Below are 17,836 nucleotides of genomic sequence, written 5' to 3' on the forward strand. Positions count from 1 at the left end.
GGTCTGCTAGTGGGGGGGCGCCACCATTGTGTGGGGCCGAACAATGGGGGGGCTCTATAGTGGGGGGGGGGGAAGGTGCTGTAACGAACAGCCTAGAGGGGTAATTAGCAAACATTAGCATATGTCTTAATAAATTGGGGAAACTCCGGTGGGGGTGAGGACAGGCACTTGGGGGGCTGGGGATTCCTGGGGCAAAGGGGCCAGGCTTGACCGGGGAGGGAGGGGGTCTGGGGTGCGGGTCACTGGGGGAAGGGGGCAGTGAGAGCCTGGGGTGGGGCCAGACAGGGTGGGGTGAGGGATCCCTGAGGGGGAAGGGGGCAGTAAGCGCCTGGGGTGGGGCCAGACGGGGGGGGGTGAGGGATCCTTGAGGGGGAAGGGGGCAGTGAGAGCTTGGGGTGGGGCCAGACGGGGTGGGTGGGGGAGCTGAGGGGGAAGGGGGCAGTGAGAGCCTGGGGTGGGGCCAGTCGGGGGGGGCTGAGGGATTCCCTGGGGAGGAAGGGGGCAGTGAGAGCCTGGGGTGGGGCCAGATGGTGGGGGTGAGGGATCCCTGGGGGGAAGGGGGCAGTGAGAGCCTGGGGTGGGGTCAGTCGGGGGGGGTGAGGGATCCCTGGGGGGAAGGGGGCAGTGAGAGCCTGGGGTGGGGCCAGACGGGTGGGGGTGAGGGATCCCTGGGGGGAAGGGGGCAGTGAGAGCCTGGGGTGGGGTCAGTCGGGGGGGGTGAGGGATCCCTGGGGGGAAGGGGGCAGTGAGAGCCTGGGGTGGGGTCAGTCGGGGGGGGGTGAGGGATCCCTGGGGGGAAGGGGGCAGTGAGAGCCTGGGGTGGGGCCAGACAGGGTGGGGTGAGGGATCCCTGGGGGGAAGGGGGCAGTGAGAGCCTGGGGTGGGGTCAGTCGGGGGGGGTGAGGGATCCCTGGGGGGAAGGGGGCAGTGAGAGCCTGGGGTGGGGTCAGTCGGGGGGGGGTGAGGGATCCCTGGGGGGAAGGGGGCAGTGAGAGCCTGGGGTGGGGCCAGTCGGGGGGGGGTGAGGGATCCCTGGGGGGAAGGGGGCAGTGAGAGCCTGGGGTGGGGTCAGTCGGGGGGGGTGAGGGATCCCTGGGGGGAAGGGGGCAGTGAGAGCCTGGGGTGGGGCCAGTCGGGGGGGGTGAGGGATCCCTGGGGGGAAGGGGGCAGTGAGAGCCTCGGGTGGGGTCAGTCGGGGGGGGTGAGGGATCCCTGGGGGGAAGGGGGCAGTGAGAGCCTGGGGTGGGGCCAGACGGGTGGGGGTGAGGGATCCCTGGGGGGGAAGGGGGCAGTGAGAGCCTGGGGTGGGGCCAGACGGGTGGGGGTGAGGGATCCCTGGGGGGGAAGGGGGCAGTGAGAGCCTCGGGTGGGGCCAGACAGGGTGGGGTGAGGGATCCCTGGGGGGAAGGGGGCAGTGAGAGCCTGGGGTGGGGCCAGACGGGGGGGGGTGAGGGATCCCTGGGGGAAGGGGCAGAGGGAGCTTGGGGAGGGGCCAGTCAGGGCTCGGGGGTGGGGGGAGATCCCTGGCGCGGGGTCCCTGCGGGGAAGGGGGCAGTGGGAGCCGGGGGCAGGCCGGGCACGGGGGGCTGCGGGAGCCGGGATCGCCCTGGGGCAGGGGCGGCGGGGCCCGGCGCGGGGGTCACGCGGAGCAGGGGAGGCCTGGTGGGGAAGGCGCACGGGGTGCGGCCGTGTCCCGGGGCCTGCGGCGGGGCCGTGGGGGGGCGCTCTCGGCGGGGATCCGGTTCCCCGGGTGGGGCAGTGCTGGGGCGGGGGCTGGCCGGGGCCGGGGCCTGGGGCTGGCCTGGCCTGGCAGAGGGGCGCGCGGCGAGCTCGCATTCGAAGCCCGTGTCCGCGCGGAGCGGGGCCGGGCGAACCAGCGGGGGGCGCGTTCGGCTCCGCCGGGCCCCCGGCCGCCCGCAGCGGGGGAGGGGCGTGGCGGGTGCGTGGCGGGGTGACGCACCCCAGCCCCTCGGCTCGCGACCCGACCCGCGCCGTCCCTGCAGCGAGGCGGCGCGTTTCCCGGGGCGCAGGCCCGCCGCCGCAGCGCTGTGTCATGGCGCGGGCCCTGCCCGGGGGCCGCCGCGCACAAAGACCGGTGACTCCGGCGGCCGGCGTGACTCCGGCCTCGCTGCCGGCCCCGTGTCCCCGCCCCGCAGGGCAGCGCCCCAGGCTGCGGGGGGGCGACGCGGGCACCGGGCCGGGCCCTGCGCCAGCCCGGCTAGGCCTTTCCGTGTAAAATGGCGGCCGCGGACAGAGCGGAAGGGGGGGCCACCTCCCCGCGGTGTGGGGCACGAGCCCCTGGTCTGGGACCGCTGGTCCCCGCGCCGCCCCCTCCCCTCTGGGGGTCAGCCCTGCGCCGCGGCGCGAGCGGGGGTCCCCCCCCTGCATGGGGGGGGGGCGACCTGTGCAAGGACACGCAGGGGCGGGCGCCGACGGGCGGAGGAGAGGGAGGGGGCCCGCGGGAAACGGGGGGTGAAAAGCACCGGACGCCCCCTCAGGTTACCCCGTAACCGTTGCCCTTTCCCCGCCCCCCGGAGCGCCTTCGGGAGGAGACTTGCTGCCTGCGTTGGAGGGGGGGCTGCCAAGATGGCGGCTGCCTGTCCGTGGAGGCCGCCTGACGGCGGCGGGGAGAGGCCGGGGGAACGAGTTCCTAGGCCGGACCCCTTCCTTCCGGGCCTGCCCGGGCGCTTTGGGAGCAGCCCTGATCGCTCTCCTTTGCTAGTCCCTTGGGGGGGGGGTCTGGAAACCCCACATCTGCCCCCTGTGGGGGCCTTTAACCCTGGGGGGCCGGGCCTGCTCCCGAAGGGGGCTCTGGGTCCCTAAGACGGGCTGGCCCCGCGGCCCGAGGGTGCCGGAGCACACGGTGGAGGTCACTGGGGGGCGGGGGGCTCGCAGACAGCAATCCCCGCGGGGCTCTGCGGGAGCGGGGGTGTCTGCTCGGGGGCTGCTGGCGGCAGTGCCGGGCGGGCGCCCCAGGGCTTTGCTGGGGTTGGGGACAGACTGTTTGGTGACGTCTGTGTGGGTTTGGGGGGGACGGTGCGGTTGACAGCTGTTCTGAGGGGGGGGCTGCAGAGAGGCTGGTGTGGGAGGGTAGCGGGGGGGGCGGGGGGATGCGGCTCTGGCCGGATTTCGGGTACCCCGTGTTGGGGGGGCACCAGCTGCCTGTGGGGGGCGCTGCTGTTCGCCTCGGAGCGGAGGCTGGCGGGAGCGCCAGGAGCCGGCCCAAGTGCCAGGTTGGATGGGGGGGCCCCAGCTTGGGGCAGGCTTGTGGGCGCCTTTCATTGGGGCTCTCCGTCTTTTGGGGTGTGGGGCGATGGGGGTGTCCGTGCCTGCGCCGGGGGGCGCCCCGGCTGTGGGCGGTGTGCCTTCGGGGCACGCCTGTGACCGGGTTTTTGGAGCGGTGGGCTGAGCTTTGGGGGTCGCGGTGTATGTGGGGCGGCGCGGGGGCCGCTTGAACGGAGCCGCGGCTTTATTGTCCGCCCGGTTCCCTGCTGCAGCTCAAAATGGCGCTTCCCTCCCCCTCCTTCGCGGGGAGCAGAACAACAACATCCAACTGCCAGTTCCAACGGCCGCCCCGCCCCCACGTGACTCAGCAGCCAGTGAGCCAGCAACGAATGGCAGCGCTGGCCAATGGCTGCGCGCGCCGCCTAGGCCGGCGGCTCGAGCGCCTTACGTGGGGGCGGGGAAGAGCGGGTATGTGACTGATGGTTATGGAGGCCCATCGGAACGCGGCGCCTTGCAAGCATCCGCCCAATGAGCCGGCGAAGGGGCGAGCCCGGTCGGTGGGGTGATGTCACAGCTGCCGACGCCCAATCAGAGGCGAGCCGCTGTCTATATAAGGCCGACCGGGGGCAGGCCGAGAGGCGCCATTTCGCTGAAGCGGAGGAAGGAGCTGGTCGAGGCCTGGTCCGTGAAGGGGGCGGACTCAATCCGGATCCATCCTCCGCCGGGCGGCCCCCAGCCCCCGCCTCCACACTACCGACGGGCTCGCAGGACCTCCCCGGCTTCCGTAGAGACCCCTGCCTGCGGCCTCGAGGGCCCTCGCAGAACGCCCCCATGCCCCTGGCAGCCAAGATGGAGCCGGGCCAGTGATCCCAGTGCAATCCAGTGCCATCCGCCTCCCTGACGGGGACCATCCTTCTGGGGACCGGCCTCTACGGGCAGAGCAGGCGCCGAGGGACCCAGCGAGCCCTATATTGACCGGATCCCGGCAGGATTTGGAGCCCGTCGGGGGCTCCGAAGAGGGGGCCCCCACTCTGCATCCCCCCTCCCTTCAGCTGCCGCCGCCGCCATTTTCTTTGCTCCCATTCATGTAAACTCCGGTGGATGGTGCTGGGGCCCCCGCTGCCTTGGATTGTTGCCCCCGCCCCTGGCTGGTGCCGCCGCTAGCCTAGCTGGAGAGCGTCGGCCCCGCTGCTGCGCATGGGCCCGGCACCCCGGCTGCTGCTCGCCTGAGCCGCTGCGTCTGGGTGGGATCCCCCGGCGGGGAGGGGAGGGGGTGCCAGGCTGATCCCCCTCCCCTGGCGCCTTCCCCCTTGTGTGACGGGCCTGCGGGGGGGAGCCGCCCGCCCGCCCCCCGCCTGTGATGCTGGGCCGCGGGCGCCCCTGCTCCCAGAGGTGCCGGAGCAGCATGTGTCTCTAAGATTCCTCTTCCCCGCGCCCCCCCCCCCGCATCCTGGCAAAGTGGGGGGGTCATCCGAGGACACAGAGCCTGGAGGAGGAGGAGGAGGTGGACTCTTGGGAGAGAGACCCTGGAGAGCAGCAGCTGCAGGCATGTTGCAGAATGTGAATCCCCACAACAAGTAGGTACCTCGGGCTCTCCCTGGGGGAGCCTGCGCTCTCCCCCGGTTCGCATTTGTTGGGGTGTTGTGTGCCCAGGGGGTGGCGGCAGTGGGCTCTGCCCCCGGTTTTCATTGGGGTACCTTGTATGCACCCAGCAGGCCCCATGTATGTTCTGCATCGCTGGCTTCACTGCGGGGAAATGGTGGGAATTCGGTGACCCCTTGTCATGTGTTAGATGGCTTGGGTTTGTGTACGCGTCCCTGTCCCTTCCTGGGGGAAGTGGGGCGACTGGGCCTGGGGCCGGTTTGCCCTGGGGTGCACTTGCGTTCAGTGTCCTCCTGGCATGTCCTGGGGAAAGTCGGTATTCAGCCTTCCTTCTAAGCGCTGTCCTGGGTGACTATTGCTGTGTTACATGGGGGAGAGCGAAGCAAATTGGGGCCCTTCTATTTATGCAGGGGTAGGGTTTTTCATTGATTCGTTTTCTGGTAGCAAGGCGCCTGGCAGCCTGTGTTTCTGCAATGCACAGTTAATTGGGGGTGCCAGCTCCTACTTACAAGTGTGTGCTTTGCCGGCTAATGCCTCTGCATGTGGACGTACGATTTAGTTGTGTAGTAACTGTTTGCTTCATTGTGTTAATTGGGAGCGCCAGATGCTGCCAGTGTGTGTGTGGAGTGGTTTTTGTTTTTTTTAAATAATGCATTAAATGGGGGAGCTCTGCCTCTGGGCTTCCTGTATTATGTAGGGAATTTGTGCATTGGATGGTTTGGGTTTATTTACACAGAATCAATTTCTGTCCTGCTCTTTTGTGGGAGGATACTGGGTCTGCACCTGCCACCTTTGGGCGTTACGTGCATGGGTGCTCTGAGCCCTGCCACAGCTTTCATTGCACCGCTATTTCTTGGCGTCAGTGGCTGGGGTGTTTGATGGGGGCCTGCCCAGAGGGGGGGCTGTGCTGTCACTGCAGTTGTGCCTTGCAGCAGGGCCATTGGAATGGGGTCTGGGGCTTGTCTCGGGCTTGGGTTGGGGAGCGTATTGGGAGGGGTGAGTTTTCTGTGCAGTCATGCTTGTGTCAGCCCTGTGTGCGTGGCCAGTTTGCCAGCTTCCCCTGGCCTGCTCCCATCACTGTTCACTAGCCTTGCTCCTCTGGGAGAGAAGGGAGGTTGCCCCTAGTCCCTGGGGGTAGAAAGAGTTCATGTTAAGGCAAGAAGGGTCATTAGGAATGTACCTGATTTGTACAACAGAGAGAATTCTACTCCATGATCCCTGCTTCCAGCTCCCTTGTTATCTCGAGTGCCTGAGAGGGGACAGGTGTGAGGTCAACCCTTTGGGATTGCTTATGACCTCAGCCTGTCTCCAGACTTCCCAAGGGGACCACCTGGGCTGGACCTGACACTGAACCCAACCCAAACAGAAGCACATGCAGCCTTGTGGGGGTGACTTAAATCCCCTGAGAGAAAATAAGCTTCTCAGGTGTGGACTAGGTCTACTATGCGGCTTTTGCCTCCACTCCAGTGACTCCCTCTACCATTGCTGAGCAAAGGATGGGCACATCTCGCTTCTGGGCCTTTCCAGGCAGAGGGTGTGGGGTGGGATGGTGTGTCGGCCACAGTGCTGGGAGGGGGGTGCAGCACTGGAACAGATTGACCCCTCTGTCTGCCACACTTGTCCCCTGGGTGGGAAAGGGAGAGTGACCCCCGCCCTGTCATCCTGGGAATTAGGCTCCTGGCTCATCCGAGGCACTGTGATTCCTGTCCTTTTATCCTTGGCATTGGAGCCTGGGGAATCCCTCCACACATGGCCTCCTGCCCATGAGGGACGCTGCTGTGCTGACAGTTCCATGACCCTGACCTGTCAGCTCCGGGCATTCTGACAGGGAGACCCCCCCCTGGCATCTGGACCCCCAGGGAAGGCAGCAACGGTCAGAACTAGTTCCCTGGCAAAGACCGCTTGCCTTGGAGTTGAATGGTAGTTGCTCAGGGAGGGATGAAGTGGTGATTTTGCTAGGAGTCTCCCAAGTGTTATGGGTGACAGCATGCAGGCCCCTGGGGCTGCTGTGGTTCTGCCAGGGTCACCCACTCCTGACTCACAGGGGCCAGCCCTCCACCTTTGGTCAGCCTGTCCAAAGGCCCTGGCTGGAGGGGGGGTGTGGGGGGGGGAATCTCAGTATCCCAAGATTACTCCCTGATTTCTGGCTGGTTGCCAGGGATAGGAAACCCAGGTTCCCCAAACTGTGGAGCCAGGGGACCCCCACCTCATTCCTTGTTAAGTGCGATTGTAACAGCCGGTCCGTTCCCCTGGTTATTACAGGGCTGTGATTAGAGGGCCCCATAGCAACCTGGTGACACAGTCCCATCCCCTGCCATTGCCTTGCTGTGTGTGCCTCTAAAGAGAGTGGTGGGGATGTCTGGTTCCTTGGAGTTTGGCCCTGGGGATGCTGTTCCCCTGAGTTTATTCATTGTCTGTCTCTGGCTAGTTTGCACAGCACAGCTCTGTATAGCACAGGTGATTTGGTTCATTAGAGCAGCGGTTCTCAACAAAAGTTACTAAATAACCCCAGGAGTGGGGACCTGAGCCGGCCGGGGGAGGTCAAAGCCAAAGGCCCAAGAGCTTCATGGGGGGGCAGGGTGCTGTAACCTGAGCTCATTCGCCCAGGGCTGAAGCAGAAGCCTGAGCCCTGGGCAGCGACAGTCTAACTCTGGCCCTGGCGACCCATTGCATTAGAGGGAAGTGGCTGAAAGATACCAGCCTGGGATACGCAGGAGGTCAGACTGGCCTTAAAGTAGGAATGAATCTATAGCTCCTTCCATGCTAGATTACCGAGCAGCAGGAGACCTTCATGCAGTGTGACTTCTGGGCGTAATGCTGCGGAAGTGGAGTCGCCATCTCCTGTCCCTTCCATTTCCTGGGGCAGGGCCCTGCCCTGTGCCATTCGGTATCTTCTTCTTGGGACCTTGGGCAGTGACTTCTGGGGGGCAGTCCTGTCCAGAAGGGATAGAAATAGATGAGGCTTTTCATGGACCTAATCTGCTGTCCTTTGTTTCCAGACAGAACCTGGATGTGTGCCAGAACCTTGGCTCTGCAGCCCTGAATCTCTCTGGTGCCTGCAGCAATTGATTCGTAGCTAGTCCCTCACTGGTGACACACTAGTGTCGTGTGGGGTGTTGGTGTTGGACAGCAAGATCTTTGGGGTCTGGGCCCTTAGGAAAGGCCTTTGGTTCGGGCTCCCATAGAAACAGTTGGGAATGCAGCCCTAGGCTAGCAGCAGCTGGCTAGAGTTATGGCCTCTCCCTGGGCACGCGTGGGGCTGAGAATTCAAGTCCCTGAGAAACAGATTGCCTTGTACACGTTTCGCTTCGTTTTGGATGGATGTTTTCGGCGCTTAGAGATAATCAGAGCAATCTTCCCAGCAGTAATTGTGTCCTGGGAGCGGGGGCATGTAGCACAGGCACCTCTTGGCTTTGCTTCAGGAATGGTTTTGGGGAGGCTTTTCAGAAGAGCTCCTTCCCGGACCCAAGAGTAGCTGTCGCCAGCAGGCACAGAGTTCTTTCCCTGCACCACAGGTGTCCTGCCCCAGTGATGTCTGCAGGCCCTTTTCCTCGAAGTGTTGCTGTGCTGGTGGCCCAGGGCCAGATGGCATGAGCTTCTTTCTTAGTCCTAGAGTTGCCCTTTTAATGGTATCTTTGCTCCCATTTCAGGATTTTGGGGGAGGGCAGTACTGGGCTCATGGGCCTGGCAACGGAGTCGACCCCGGGCAAGCGGATCCGCAAGCCGTCACTGCTCTACGAGGGTTTCGAGAGCCCCACCATGGCATCGGTGCCAGCCCTGCACCTGCCCCAGGTGAACCCTCCACCACCGGAGGTGTCCAACCCCAAAAAGCCAGGCAGGGTCACCAACCAGCTGCAGTATCTCCATAAGGTGGTGATGAAGGCCCTGTGGAAACATCAGTTCGCCTGGCCCTTCCGCCAGCCCGTCGATGCTGTCAAGCTGGGCCTGCCGGTAATGAGCTCTGTGGGCTGGGCCTGGGAGTGTCTGAGGCCCAGAGGGTGGGAGGTGCGCGCGCGCGTGTGTGTGTGTGTGTGTGTCCCCAGTTGATCCTTATTGGCTGGGGGAGTGTGTGCAGTTCCAGGGGTGTTAGGAGGATGCCTCATTCAAATATTTTTTCACCGTGTGGCCTAACTTAAAATATTCCCTGCCCCCAGCCTGACAGTCCCAGGGACAGCACTGTCCCATCCTGGGATCTGTGCCACAAAGATGCAGCTGCAGGTGCCTGGGCTGTGCCATCCCCAACTCCTCCTTCCCGACCTGTGGTGTTCTCTCAGCTGGTTCCATCCTGTCCCAGAGCTGAGGGTCTCCAGGTCCCTGTAGATCCGGCCTGCTTGGCTTGTCCTGGGAGCTTCCCCAGAACAGCCGCTCCTCCCTACTGCTCCCTCCAAAGGTGTGGATAAGGTGAGGCAGCCGCTTTACAGGTAACCTGGACACTTCCCCACCTAATCTCTTGTGCCCTGAATGCGTTTTGCAGATTCCCATCCATGAATTTGTAGAAGACATCACGTGACCCCAATATTAAACGCCAGCCCCCCGTGCACCTGTGGCGCTCAAGGATTTAAAGCCCGGAGGTAAATTCCACTCTTTCCTTAGCTTTAGTCTCCCCGCCCCTGTCGCACCCCGCCTGGGACAGGAATAGTCCAGGTTGTTGGGTCACTGGGACCACAGCCATTCATGGTCACCAGCTGTCCCAGTAGCGTAGGCTTCTCCCGGCAGAGCTGATCTCCGCGCAGGGGTCCCCGTCCCTGAGACACATGGGAAGTTCTTTGTATGCGAGGCTGAATCCAGCATTGGCTGGAACGCTGCAGGCACCCTAGGAAGTGTTCCTGAGGCTACACAACCCCTGTCCTTTGCCAGGTGACTTGAGTGTAGAAACTGGAATGAGATCTGTGTGCATGAGTGACATTACACAGCTCCTGCGTCCGCGAGCTCCTCTTGGGTATTTCTGGACTAAGATGCCACCCCCCTCCTTTGATCGTTTGCCTCTGGGGCGCGGGTGTGACTGGGATCCTTGTTGTAGGGCTCACGCCTTGTGACTGACCTCCTGGCCCCTTGTGCTCTTCTGCTGGCAGGATTATCACAAGATCATCAAGCAGCCCATGGACATGGGGACCATCAAGCGGCGCCTGGAGAACAACTATTATTGGGGGGCGGCGGAGTGCATGCAGGACTTCAACACCATGTTCACCAACTGTTATATCTACAACAAGGTGAGAGCCAGCCCTCCCTGCAGTGCTCTTGTCACGGAGTCCCCGGGCGATGCTCTGGAACCGCTCCCTATGAAGCCAGTCAGGACTCTGGGGGAGTCTCCTGTCTGGGAGCAGCCTGTCTGCAGGGAACACAGCTCACCCAGCTTCCACCTTCCTGGGTCTGACCTCAGAGCCTCCAGCATCCTCTGCCCCTCTGTGTGCTTCCCACAGCGAGTCTGCCCAAGTGGGGTCCTGGGGAAGCCAGAGGGTCCTGCCCCGCAACTTCGCAGTCAGACGTGACTCTCAGCCCGCTGGGGAAACAGAGGTTTATTAGACGACAGGAACATGGTCTAACACAGAGCTTGTAGGTATAGAGAACAGGACCCCTCAAGTGGGTCCATTTTACGGGGGCAGTGAAACTGACTCATCCTCCACCCCCTCCTCATCTGGGCTTTGTCCCTTTCCCCACCTGATTCCTTTGTTCTCCAACCCTTTAGCTCTCACCTTGCAGGGGGGAAGGGCCAGGCCATCAGTTGCCACGAAACAGGGTGTCAGCCATTTACGTACCCTGGCCCTGTGCTCTGCAACATTCACACCCCCTTATCCCACCACCTAGAGACTTACGAAATGCCTAGGGGAAACTGAGGCACCCCTACAGTATTCAAAGGAAACATTAAAAACAGTCCCACTTCGTCACAGCTCTCCTTCTTGAGCTATCCCTGGAGCCAGTGTGAGCCCCAGCCGCTTCCCTGCTCCCTCTAATCCCTCATCTCTGCGTTGGCCTACAGCCCACGGATGACATTGTGCTGATGGCCCAGACCCTGGAGAAGATTTTCCTGCAGAAAGTGGCTCAGATGCCCGCGGAGGAGCAGGAGATAGTCATCACCGTGGCCAAGAACAGCCACAAGAAGGGGGCTTCCCGGGCGGCAGGTACCTGATCTCTGTGATGGGGAGACTAGCCGGAGTTGGCTCCAGAGGGGTGGGGGGCAGTAGGGAGCAGCTCCAGTGTGGGGGCAAGCAGATCCCAGACATGGAGGAATGAGTGTCCCCCTGGAAGGGGGTGGTCTGGAAATGTGGGGGGAATGTCATGGTTAGAGATGGGTGGGCTGGGAGCCAGGACTCCTGGGTTCCGTGGTCAGCTGTGACACTGGGCCAGTCCTTGTGTGGTGGTGACTAAATGTCCAGGTGCTGGTGCTAACTGGTGCTTGCGTATTCCCCCAGCTCTCCTGGCAGGAGCAGTTACTGCAGCTCACCAAGTGCCTGCAGTCTCCTCGGTCTCTCACACCTCGCTCTACACCCCAAGTGCTGAGATCCCCGCCACTGTGCTCAGTATTCCCCACCCCTCGGTGATCTCTGCACCGCTTCTCAAATCACTGCACTCCGCTGCCTGCCAGCCAGTGCTGGCCGTGCCTGCTCCCACGCAGCCTGTGGCCAAGGTAGGCACCCACCTCTCTGGCATAGGGCTGGGGGGGTGGTCGAGTGAGCTGCTGGTGAGACTTGCAGGGGGATTGGTGGGTCAGCCCTGTGGGGCAAAGGGGTTTGGCTGGGTTGAGCTGTCTGCAGTCTGTGCTGCTGTAGGGAGGGTGGCGTTTGCAGACCTGGGGGAAGGGGCTGCGGTTGGCCCTGTGGGGGTCAGAAAACACTTGGCTGTGGAGGGGCTTCTGCAGTTGGCCCGCACGGGATGGGTGCTGGGTGGTTTGGGGCTTCCGTTGGTCCTGTATGGGCATGGAACTGGGGGGCTGGCTCAGCGCACTGCTCACTTTCTCTGTCCCTGCCCCACAGAAGAAGGGTGTGAAGCGAAAAGCGGACACCACCACCCCCACCACCACAGCCATCATCGCCACTAGCGGGGAGTCATCCCCGTCGGCCCCCCTTCTGGAGCCCAAAGCGGCCAAGATCCCCACCCGGCGGGAGAGCGGGCGCCCCATCAAGCCCCCCAAGAAGGACCTGCCCGACTCGCAGCAGCACCAGACCTCCAAGAAGGGCAAGCTGTCCGAGCAGCTCAAGTACTGCAACGGCATCCTCAAGGACCTGGTGTCCAAGAAGCACGCTGCCTACGCCTGGCCGTTCTACAAGCCCGTCGACGCCTCGGCCCTGGGGCTGCACGACTACCACGAGATCATCAAGTGCCCCATGGACCTCAGCACCATCAAGGTACAGCTGGGGGCTCTGCAGGAAGGGAGGGAAAGGGGTGCTGGGGGACCTCCGGGTGTATCCTGGCATCTTCCTCTGGGGATTGGGAGAGAGCTTAGTCCCAAGGCATCATTGAAGTACAGCCTGTGACCTGGCCCTGGGAAGGGGGCATCCCAGAAACCTCTGTGCCGTCCCAGGCGTGAGCTGAGGCCTTCCTGGTGCGGGTCTACAGGAGACAGGTTCCCCATTGAGGAGCCTGCGGGGTTGCCCTGCATCTCTGCCCTGTGGAAGGCGGCGTCACTGGCTCACAGGCTTCCTGTGGCAGCCTGAGACCCTGTCCCTCCTCGGGGGCGGTGGGGGCTGTCCTGCCCCCAGCAGTGCCTGGAAGGCTCTGGCCAGTGGTAACTGCCTGACGGGCTGGTATGAGCCCCCTTGCTGCAGCCCAGTCTGGGGAGAACCTTGGGGGTGGGGGGTCTGTGCCCCTTCCCCGGTGCAGCCACCCCCACTCACCCTGTGTTCTCTGCCCGTGGTGCAGCGGAAGATGGAGAACCGGGATTACCACGACGCGCAGGAATTTGCTGCCGACGTCCGGTTAATGTTCTCCAACTGCTACAAGTACAACCCGCCTGACCACGACGTCGTGGCCATGGCTCGCAAGCTGCAGGTGAGTGGGGCAGCGGGGCCAGCTGACGTTTCCCCTCCCCTGCCCCATGTCTAAGCACGCCTTTGCTTCCCCACTGCTCCCGCTAACCCTCCCCCTCCCACAGGACGTGTTCGAGTTCAGCTACGCCAAGATGCCAGACGAGCCCCTGGACACCAACCCGCCGTCGGCAGCGCTGTCTGGGGCCCTCTCGAAATCCTCCTCCGAGGAGTCGTCCAGCGACGACGAGGATGAGGACGAAGATGAGGATGAGGACGAGGAGGAGAGCAGCAGCGAGAGTTCGTCGGAGAGCGAGGAGAGCTCCGACTCGGAGGAGGAGCGCGCCAACCGGCTGGCGGAGCTGCAGGAGCAGGTGAGGCCGTCGACCCTGAGCGTAGGGGCGTGGAGGTGGCGCCTTGTCTTGGGGGACCAGTGCTTGGCTTGGTCCCCCCACTCAGCGCTCGGCTCCTCTGTGGGGTGTTGTCTCCCTGCCACGTGTCCCATAGTTAGCAGTTAGATGCTCCTGCCTCTAGTTGTGTCTTCCTTCCTGTCTCTCGTTTCCATCTCCCTCCTGGCCAGGGCGCTATCTTCCCTGGATTCCCTGGCTGTGTCCTGGCTCCCTTGCATGGGGGCCCTGTCTCTGAGCTAGTGCTGAGCTCCCTTCCCCTGCTCCCTGGCATCTGTCCCCAGCTGCAGCTGGTGAGAATTCATGAGTAGCTGGCCGCCCTGTCACAGGGTTCCCCTCGTGTCTCTGGGTCCCCTCACTGGTGTGTCTCCCCCCAGCTGCGGGCAGTGCATGAGCAGCTCGCAGCCCTGTCGCAGGGCCCGGTCTCCAAGCCCAAGAAGAAGCGGGAGAGGAAGGAGAAGAGAAAGAAGAAGAAATCGGAGAAGCACAAGGGCCGGGGAGGCGATGAGGAGGCGCGGGCACGCCAGGCCCAGCTGAAGAAGGCCAAAAAGGCCGGGGGCAGCAGTGGAGGGACCAGCGGGGGGAGCAGCAGCAGCATCACGAAGTGAGCAGGGTGGGGCCCTGCGGGTGGTGGGAATACGCGGGGGTGACAGGGCAGCCCGTGTTCCACCCAGCGGGGAAGCGGTGAGGGCAGCTGCGTGATGACTCTCTTTCCCCGGCGGATCGACCGTGGCGATGACCTTGTGTGAACAAGCCAAAGCATGTCTGATGGCTGCCTGCTGCCGACTCCCCGAGATCCCAGGCCGGTGGCCCTTGCCGGGGTGGGGGTAGCATGGGTCTGACACCCACTGGGCAGTTCCTGGGGTCCCCGCACTGTGGCTGCAGGGTTTTCCTGGGAGCCCCTGGAGGAGCTCGGTGTGTGAGCACCTCTCCCCTTCTACGGGAATCCCAAGGCAGGTCACATCTCAGCGGCATCAACTTCCTGATGGGTGTGTCTGACAGGGAGTGAGCAAAGGGTCTTGCTCACCCCTCAGCTTCTCCCTGCCCCGCATGAGTTCCACAGCAGATCCCTTGGGTGGTGGGTTGGCTTCTGTGATACCCACAGGAGGTGGATCTGTGGCCATCACCGTGGATGGATTTCAATCAGCAAGCAGATAATCTGGATTGAAATCTTGTTCTGCCATTGTATTTAGTTCTTTTCCTACAAAGCGTCATTCTCCCTAGTTGCAAACCATTAAAACTTATTGATTTGCAACTGAACGTAACCTTTATGCTAAACTTGGTGGTTCTTTTGCTATCCAGGAGCGTGTACTAGACCTACTGTATGCTTTTATTTAAGCCATTATATTACGTGTTTTATTCTGCAAGGAAATTGGGAATGATGCATTTATTGGTTAAATTTGTCATGGTCCGTTGTGAGGGAAGTTGGAATGCAATTTAAGAAGGTCCCACGTTTTTAGATAATTCGGCGAAATGACCTTAACAGTGGTGGACACGTAAAGAAAAAGGAAACTTATCAAAATGTTTTGTGTTTAAAACTGATTTAGTGAACAAAAAGAAAAGGAGGACTTGTGGCACCTTAGAAACTAACCAATTTATTTGAACATAAGCTTTCGTGAGCTACAGCTCACTTCATCGGTTGCATCCACAAGTACTCCTTTTCTTTTTGCGATTACAGACTAACACGGCTGTTACTCTGAAACCTGCCATTAGTGAACAAAGAGTGTCTTATCTCTAGTTAGTGAATTGAAGTGGCTGTTTCTGGTCACCGTTTCCTTCAAGCCTTTGGAACCAGTAGAGCTCACACCTAACTTACCCCCTTCCAATCTCTGGAGAGCAAGAAGCTTTGCCCTGCTTTTTCAGTTCCCAGTTGGATTCATCTGGAATTGCACGCTGGCGCTGTGGTGCATCATGGCTCTGAGGATGGGGTCTCTGGCTCTGCGGGTGGCAGGGTTGGCTCTCTGGCGCACGGTGGCACGGACGAGCGGGGTCTCTGGTGCACGGTGGCAGTGCGTGACACCCTCCCTCTCCACATAGGAATTCCAATAAGGTGTTGAAGGCGGCGCTGCCGGCACCCCCCATGCTCTACGACTCGGAGGAGGAGGAGGAGAGCAAGCCCATGACCTATGACGAGAAGCGCCAGCTCAGCCTGGACATCAACAAGCTGCCGGGGGAGAAGCTAGGGCGGGTGGTGCACATCATCCAGTCGCGGGAGCCCTCGCTGCGCGACTCCAACCCCGAGGAGATCGAGATCGACTTCGAGACCCTCAAGCCCTCCACCCTGCGGGAGCTGGAGCGCTATGTGCTGTCCTGCCTGCGCAAGAAGCCGCGCAAACCCTACAGCGAGAGTGAGTGGGGAGGATGGGGGATGGTCCCGGGGCTGGGCTCTGGCCTAGGATGTGGGAGCCCTGGGTTCAGTTCCCGGCCCTGCCACAGACTCCTGTGATCTCAGGCCAGTCCTGGAGCCTCCGGGTGCCAGTGTGAGAACAGCCCTGCCGTGCTGCCCGGGGCTGTGGGGTAAAAGACATGACCTAATGCAGTGCCCAGAGACCTACTGCAGAAATTGGGGAGCAGTGCGCTCTGCACCCTGCGCACATAGTACAAAGATGGGGTGGGACTGAAGCCACGGGGTCCCCTGACGGGATCATTGCAACAGCTGAGTGCAGCAGGGGGCTTGTCTGCTCCCCAAGCTGGGTGGGAGTAGCGCGGGCGCAGGCAGGCACCCTGGGAGGCAGCCTGGCCCTGTTCAACAGGCCAGCCAACTGCGGAGAGCCCTCTGAGCATGTCTGTCCTGCCCGCTGCAGCCATGAAGAAGCCGGTGGGGAAGACGAAGGAGGAGCTGGCGTTGGAGAAGAAACGGGAGCTGGAGAAGCGGCTGCAGGACGTGAGCGGCCAGCTCAACTCCACCAAGAAGCCCCCCAAGAAGGGTGAGTGCTGGGCAGGGGGCGGGAGGGCCCCTGCCTTCCCTCCGTGGAGCGTCAGCCTTGGCGTCCGTGAGGCAGGGCTTCGTAGCTGGGCTCCCCCGCGCTCTGCCGGTGCCCCTCACTCCCGACCTGAAGCCCCTGCTAGCCCAGCCTGGCTCCCCAGCGCCAGGGCTTCTTGGTGGAGGGCATGTTCTGTTTGCTGACCGGCTCCCTCCTTCCCCTGCAGCCAACGAGAAGCCGGAGTCTGCCCAGCAGGTGCCCGTGTCGCGGCTCAGCGCCAGCAGCTCCAGCTCCGACTCCAGCAGCTCCAGCTCCAGCTCCTCGTCCTCGGACACCAGCGACTCGGATTCTGGCTAGAGTGGTGGCGGCGATGGCAGTGGGCGGGTGGCATCGCGGCCGGGTGGAAGCGTGGGCAGGTTCAGAAGAGGCTCTGCGGGACCGGACCCCATGTGAACCGGACTGAGCAGCTCCACCCGGCGGGCAGCACCCCCGAGGTGAGGGAGGGCGCTGAGGACTCCCTGCCTGTGGGGCGCCAGTGACTGCCCCCTGCACGGACATGGGCACTGCCCCAGTGTTTACAGTTCAGAGGCCCCTGGGGGTTGTCGGCGCCAAGGCACCTGCCGGGTACAGCCTGCGCATGCCCCGGCACGACCCCGGCCAGGTTTTACCGTTTGGTTTGGTTTGGTTCTGACACATGGGAGCTTTTCCCAGGGCAGAGTTTGGGTTTTAAAGGGTTTGGAAACCTCCATGTTTGGATTTGCTCTTGGGAGGGGTGGGGGGTTGGGGGGGGGGGGCCTGGCTGGACAGACGGATGCCGCAGGCCCCTCACGTGCTCTGGGCTGCATTGCCGGCCCCCCCATCTCACGTCCCGCCGGTGGCATCGTCCCCTTCTCTGGGGAGGGTTTATTTATTTGAGCAGCGGTTGGGCCGCGGGGCCCTGCAGAGGTGGGTGTCGCCTGCCCGGCTCCAGGACTGCAATGTACAGAGTCCGCCGGGGGCACGGCCCGGGCAGCATGCTCCTTACCGGGGGGGGGGAGGGGGGCTGTTTTTTATGTTGACTGTACAATTGTTTTCTACTCCTCCTTCCTTTTCCCTCCCCCGTCCCCTGCCTTCCCCTGTCAGACCCTGAGGGCGGGTTCAGCTGTTCAGACCTTTCCAGCCTGGAACATGTAAATAAAGAAAATATTATTGGAGTCCCTGTTGTCTCTGCTGGTGCCTCGTTCCTCGGTGCCAGCTGGGCCTGGGACTAGGGTCACCCAGCCTGTGGCTGACGTGGGATTGAGTCCTAGACACCCCCCACTTGCTGAGATGGAACCCCAGAGTCCTGAATCACGGACCCCATCCCCTTCCAACTCCCATAGCCAGAGCTGGAACTAGAGCCTCGGGGTGTGCAGAGCAGCCCCTAGAGAAGGACGGAGCCCTGGGCACTCAGCCGGGGGTCGGCACTCTAGCACTCTGCGATGGGCTGAGTCGTGAGCCTTCAGGCTGGAAGGGCGTGAGGGGGGAGCTGGGCATGGGGCCAGCCAGAGGCACTGGGAGTCGGGGACCCACCCTGCAGTGTTGGGGTCTCCCAGCACATCCCATCTCTGCCTGGCTCCCAGCAGGGGAGTTCAAGGGGTCTCTGACCAAGGGACCAGGCTGTGGCCAAGGATGGAGTTGGGAGCCCCAGCCCCTGCTTTGGGTTCAGAGCTGGTGCGGCCACATCCCCTTCCTGACA

At 62.7% G+C, this 17,836-nt stretch overlaps 1 protein-coding gene across 2 annotated transcripts; it reads left to right on the plus strand.

Moving 5' to 3' along the window:
• Positions 1–4,659: 4,659 nt before the first annotated feature.
• BRD2 (bromodomain containing 2) lies at positions 4,660–16,851 on the plus strand. Of its 2 annotated transcripts, none has more exons than XM_074970595.1 (12): positions 4,660–4,802; positions 8,478–8,778; positions 9,900–10,037; positions 10,805–10,946; positions 11,238–11,452; positions 11,799–12,170; positions 12,685–12,813; positions 12,917–13,162; positions 13,573–13,799; positions 15,233–15,543; positions 16,000–16,122; positions 16,346–16,851. In XM_074970595.1, exons 1-12 carry the CDS (start codon positions 4,774–4,776, stop codon positions 16,474–16,476), a joined length of 2,364 nt encoding a protein of 787 aa, XP_074826696.1. In that variant the 5' UTR covers positions 4,660–4,773; the 3' UTR covers positions 16,477–16,851. The 2 variants fall into 2 exon arrangements, with proteins under 2 accessions (XP_074826696.1, XP_074826697.1); XM_074970596.1 differs by lacking the exon at positions 4,660–4,802 and adding an exon at positions 9,302–9,398 and having other exon boundaries at positions 8,637–8,778; positions 16,346–16,850.
• Positions 16,852–17,836: the final 985 nt, after the last annotated feature.

This window comes from Natator depressus, chromosome 14 (assembly GCF_965152275.1).
Source record: "Natator depressus isolate rNatDep1 chromosome 14, rNatDep2.hap1, whole genome shotgun sequence".
NCBI classification, from domain to species: Eukaryota; Metazoa; Chordata; order Testudines; family Cheloniidae; genus Natator; species Natator depressus.

What these genes read in the sequence shown, in the direction of transcription:
- BRD2 (XM_074970595.1), top strand. Translation starts at nt 4,774, where the DNA reads ATGTTGCAGAATGTGAATCCCCACAACAA. An exon ending in CCACGCAGCCTGTGGCCAAG is followed by an intron (nt 11,453 to 11,798) that starts GTAGGCACCCAC and finishes CCTGCCCCACAG; the next exon opens with AAGAAGGGTGTGAAGCGAAA. An exon ending in TGGACCTCAGCACCATCAAG is followed by an intron (nt 12,171 to 12,684) that starts GTACAGCTGGGG and finishes CCCGTGGTGCAG; the next exon opens with CGGAAGATGGAGAACCGGGA.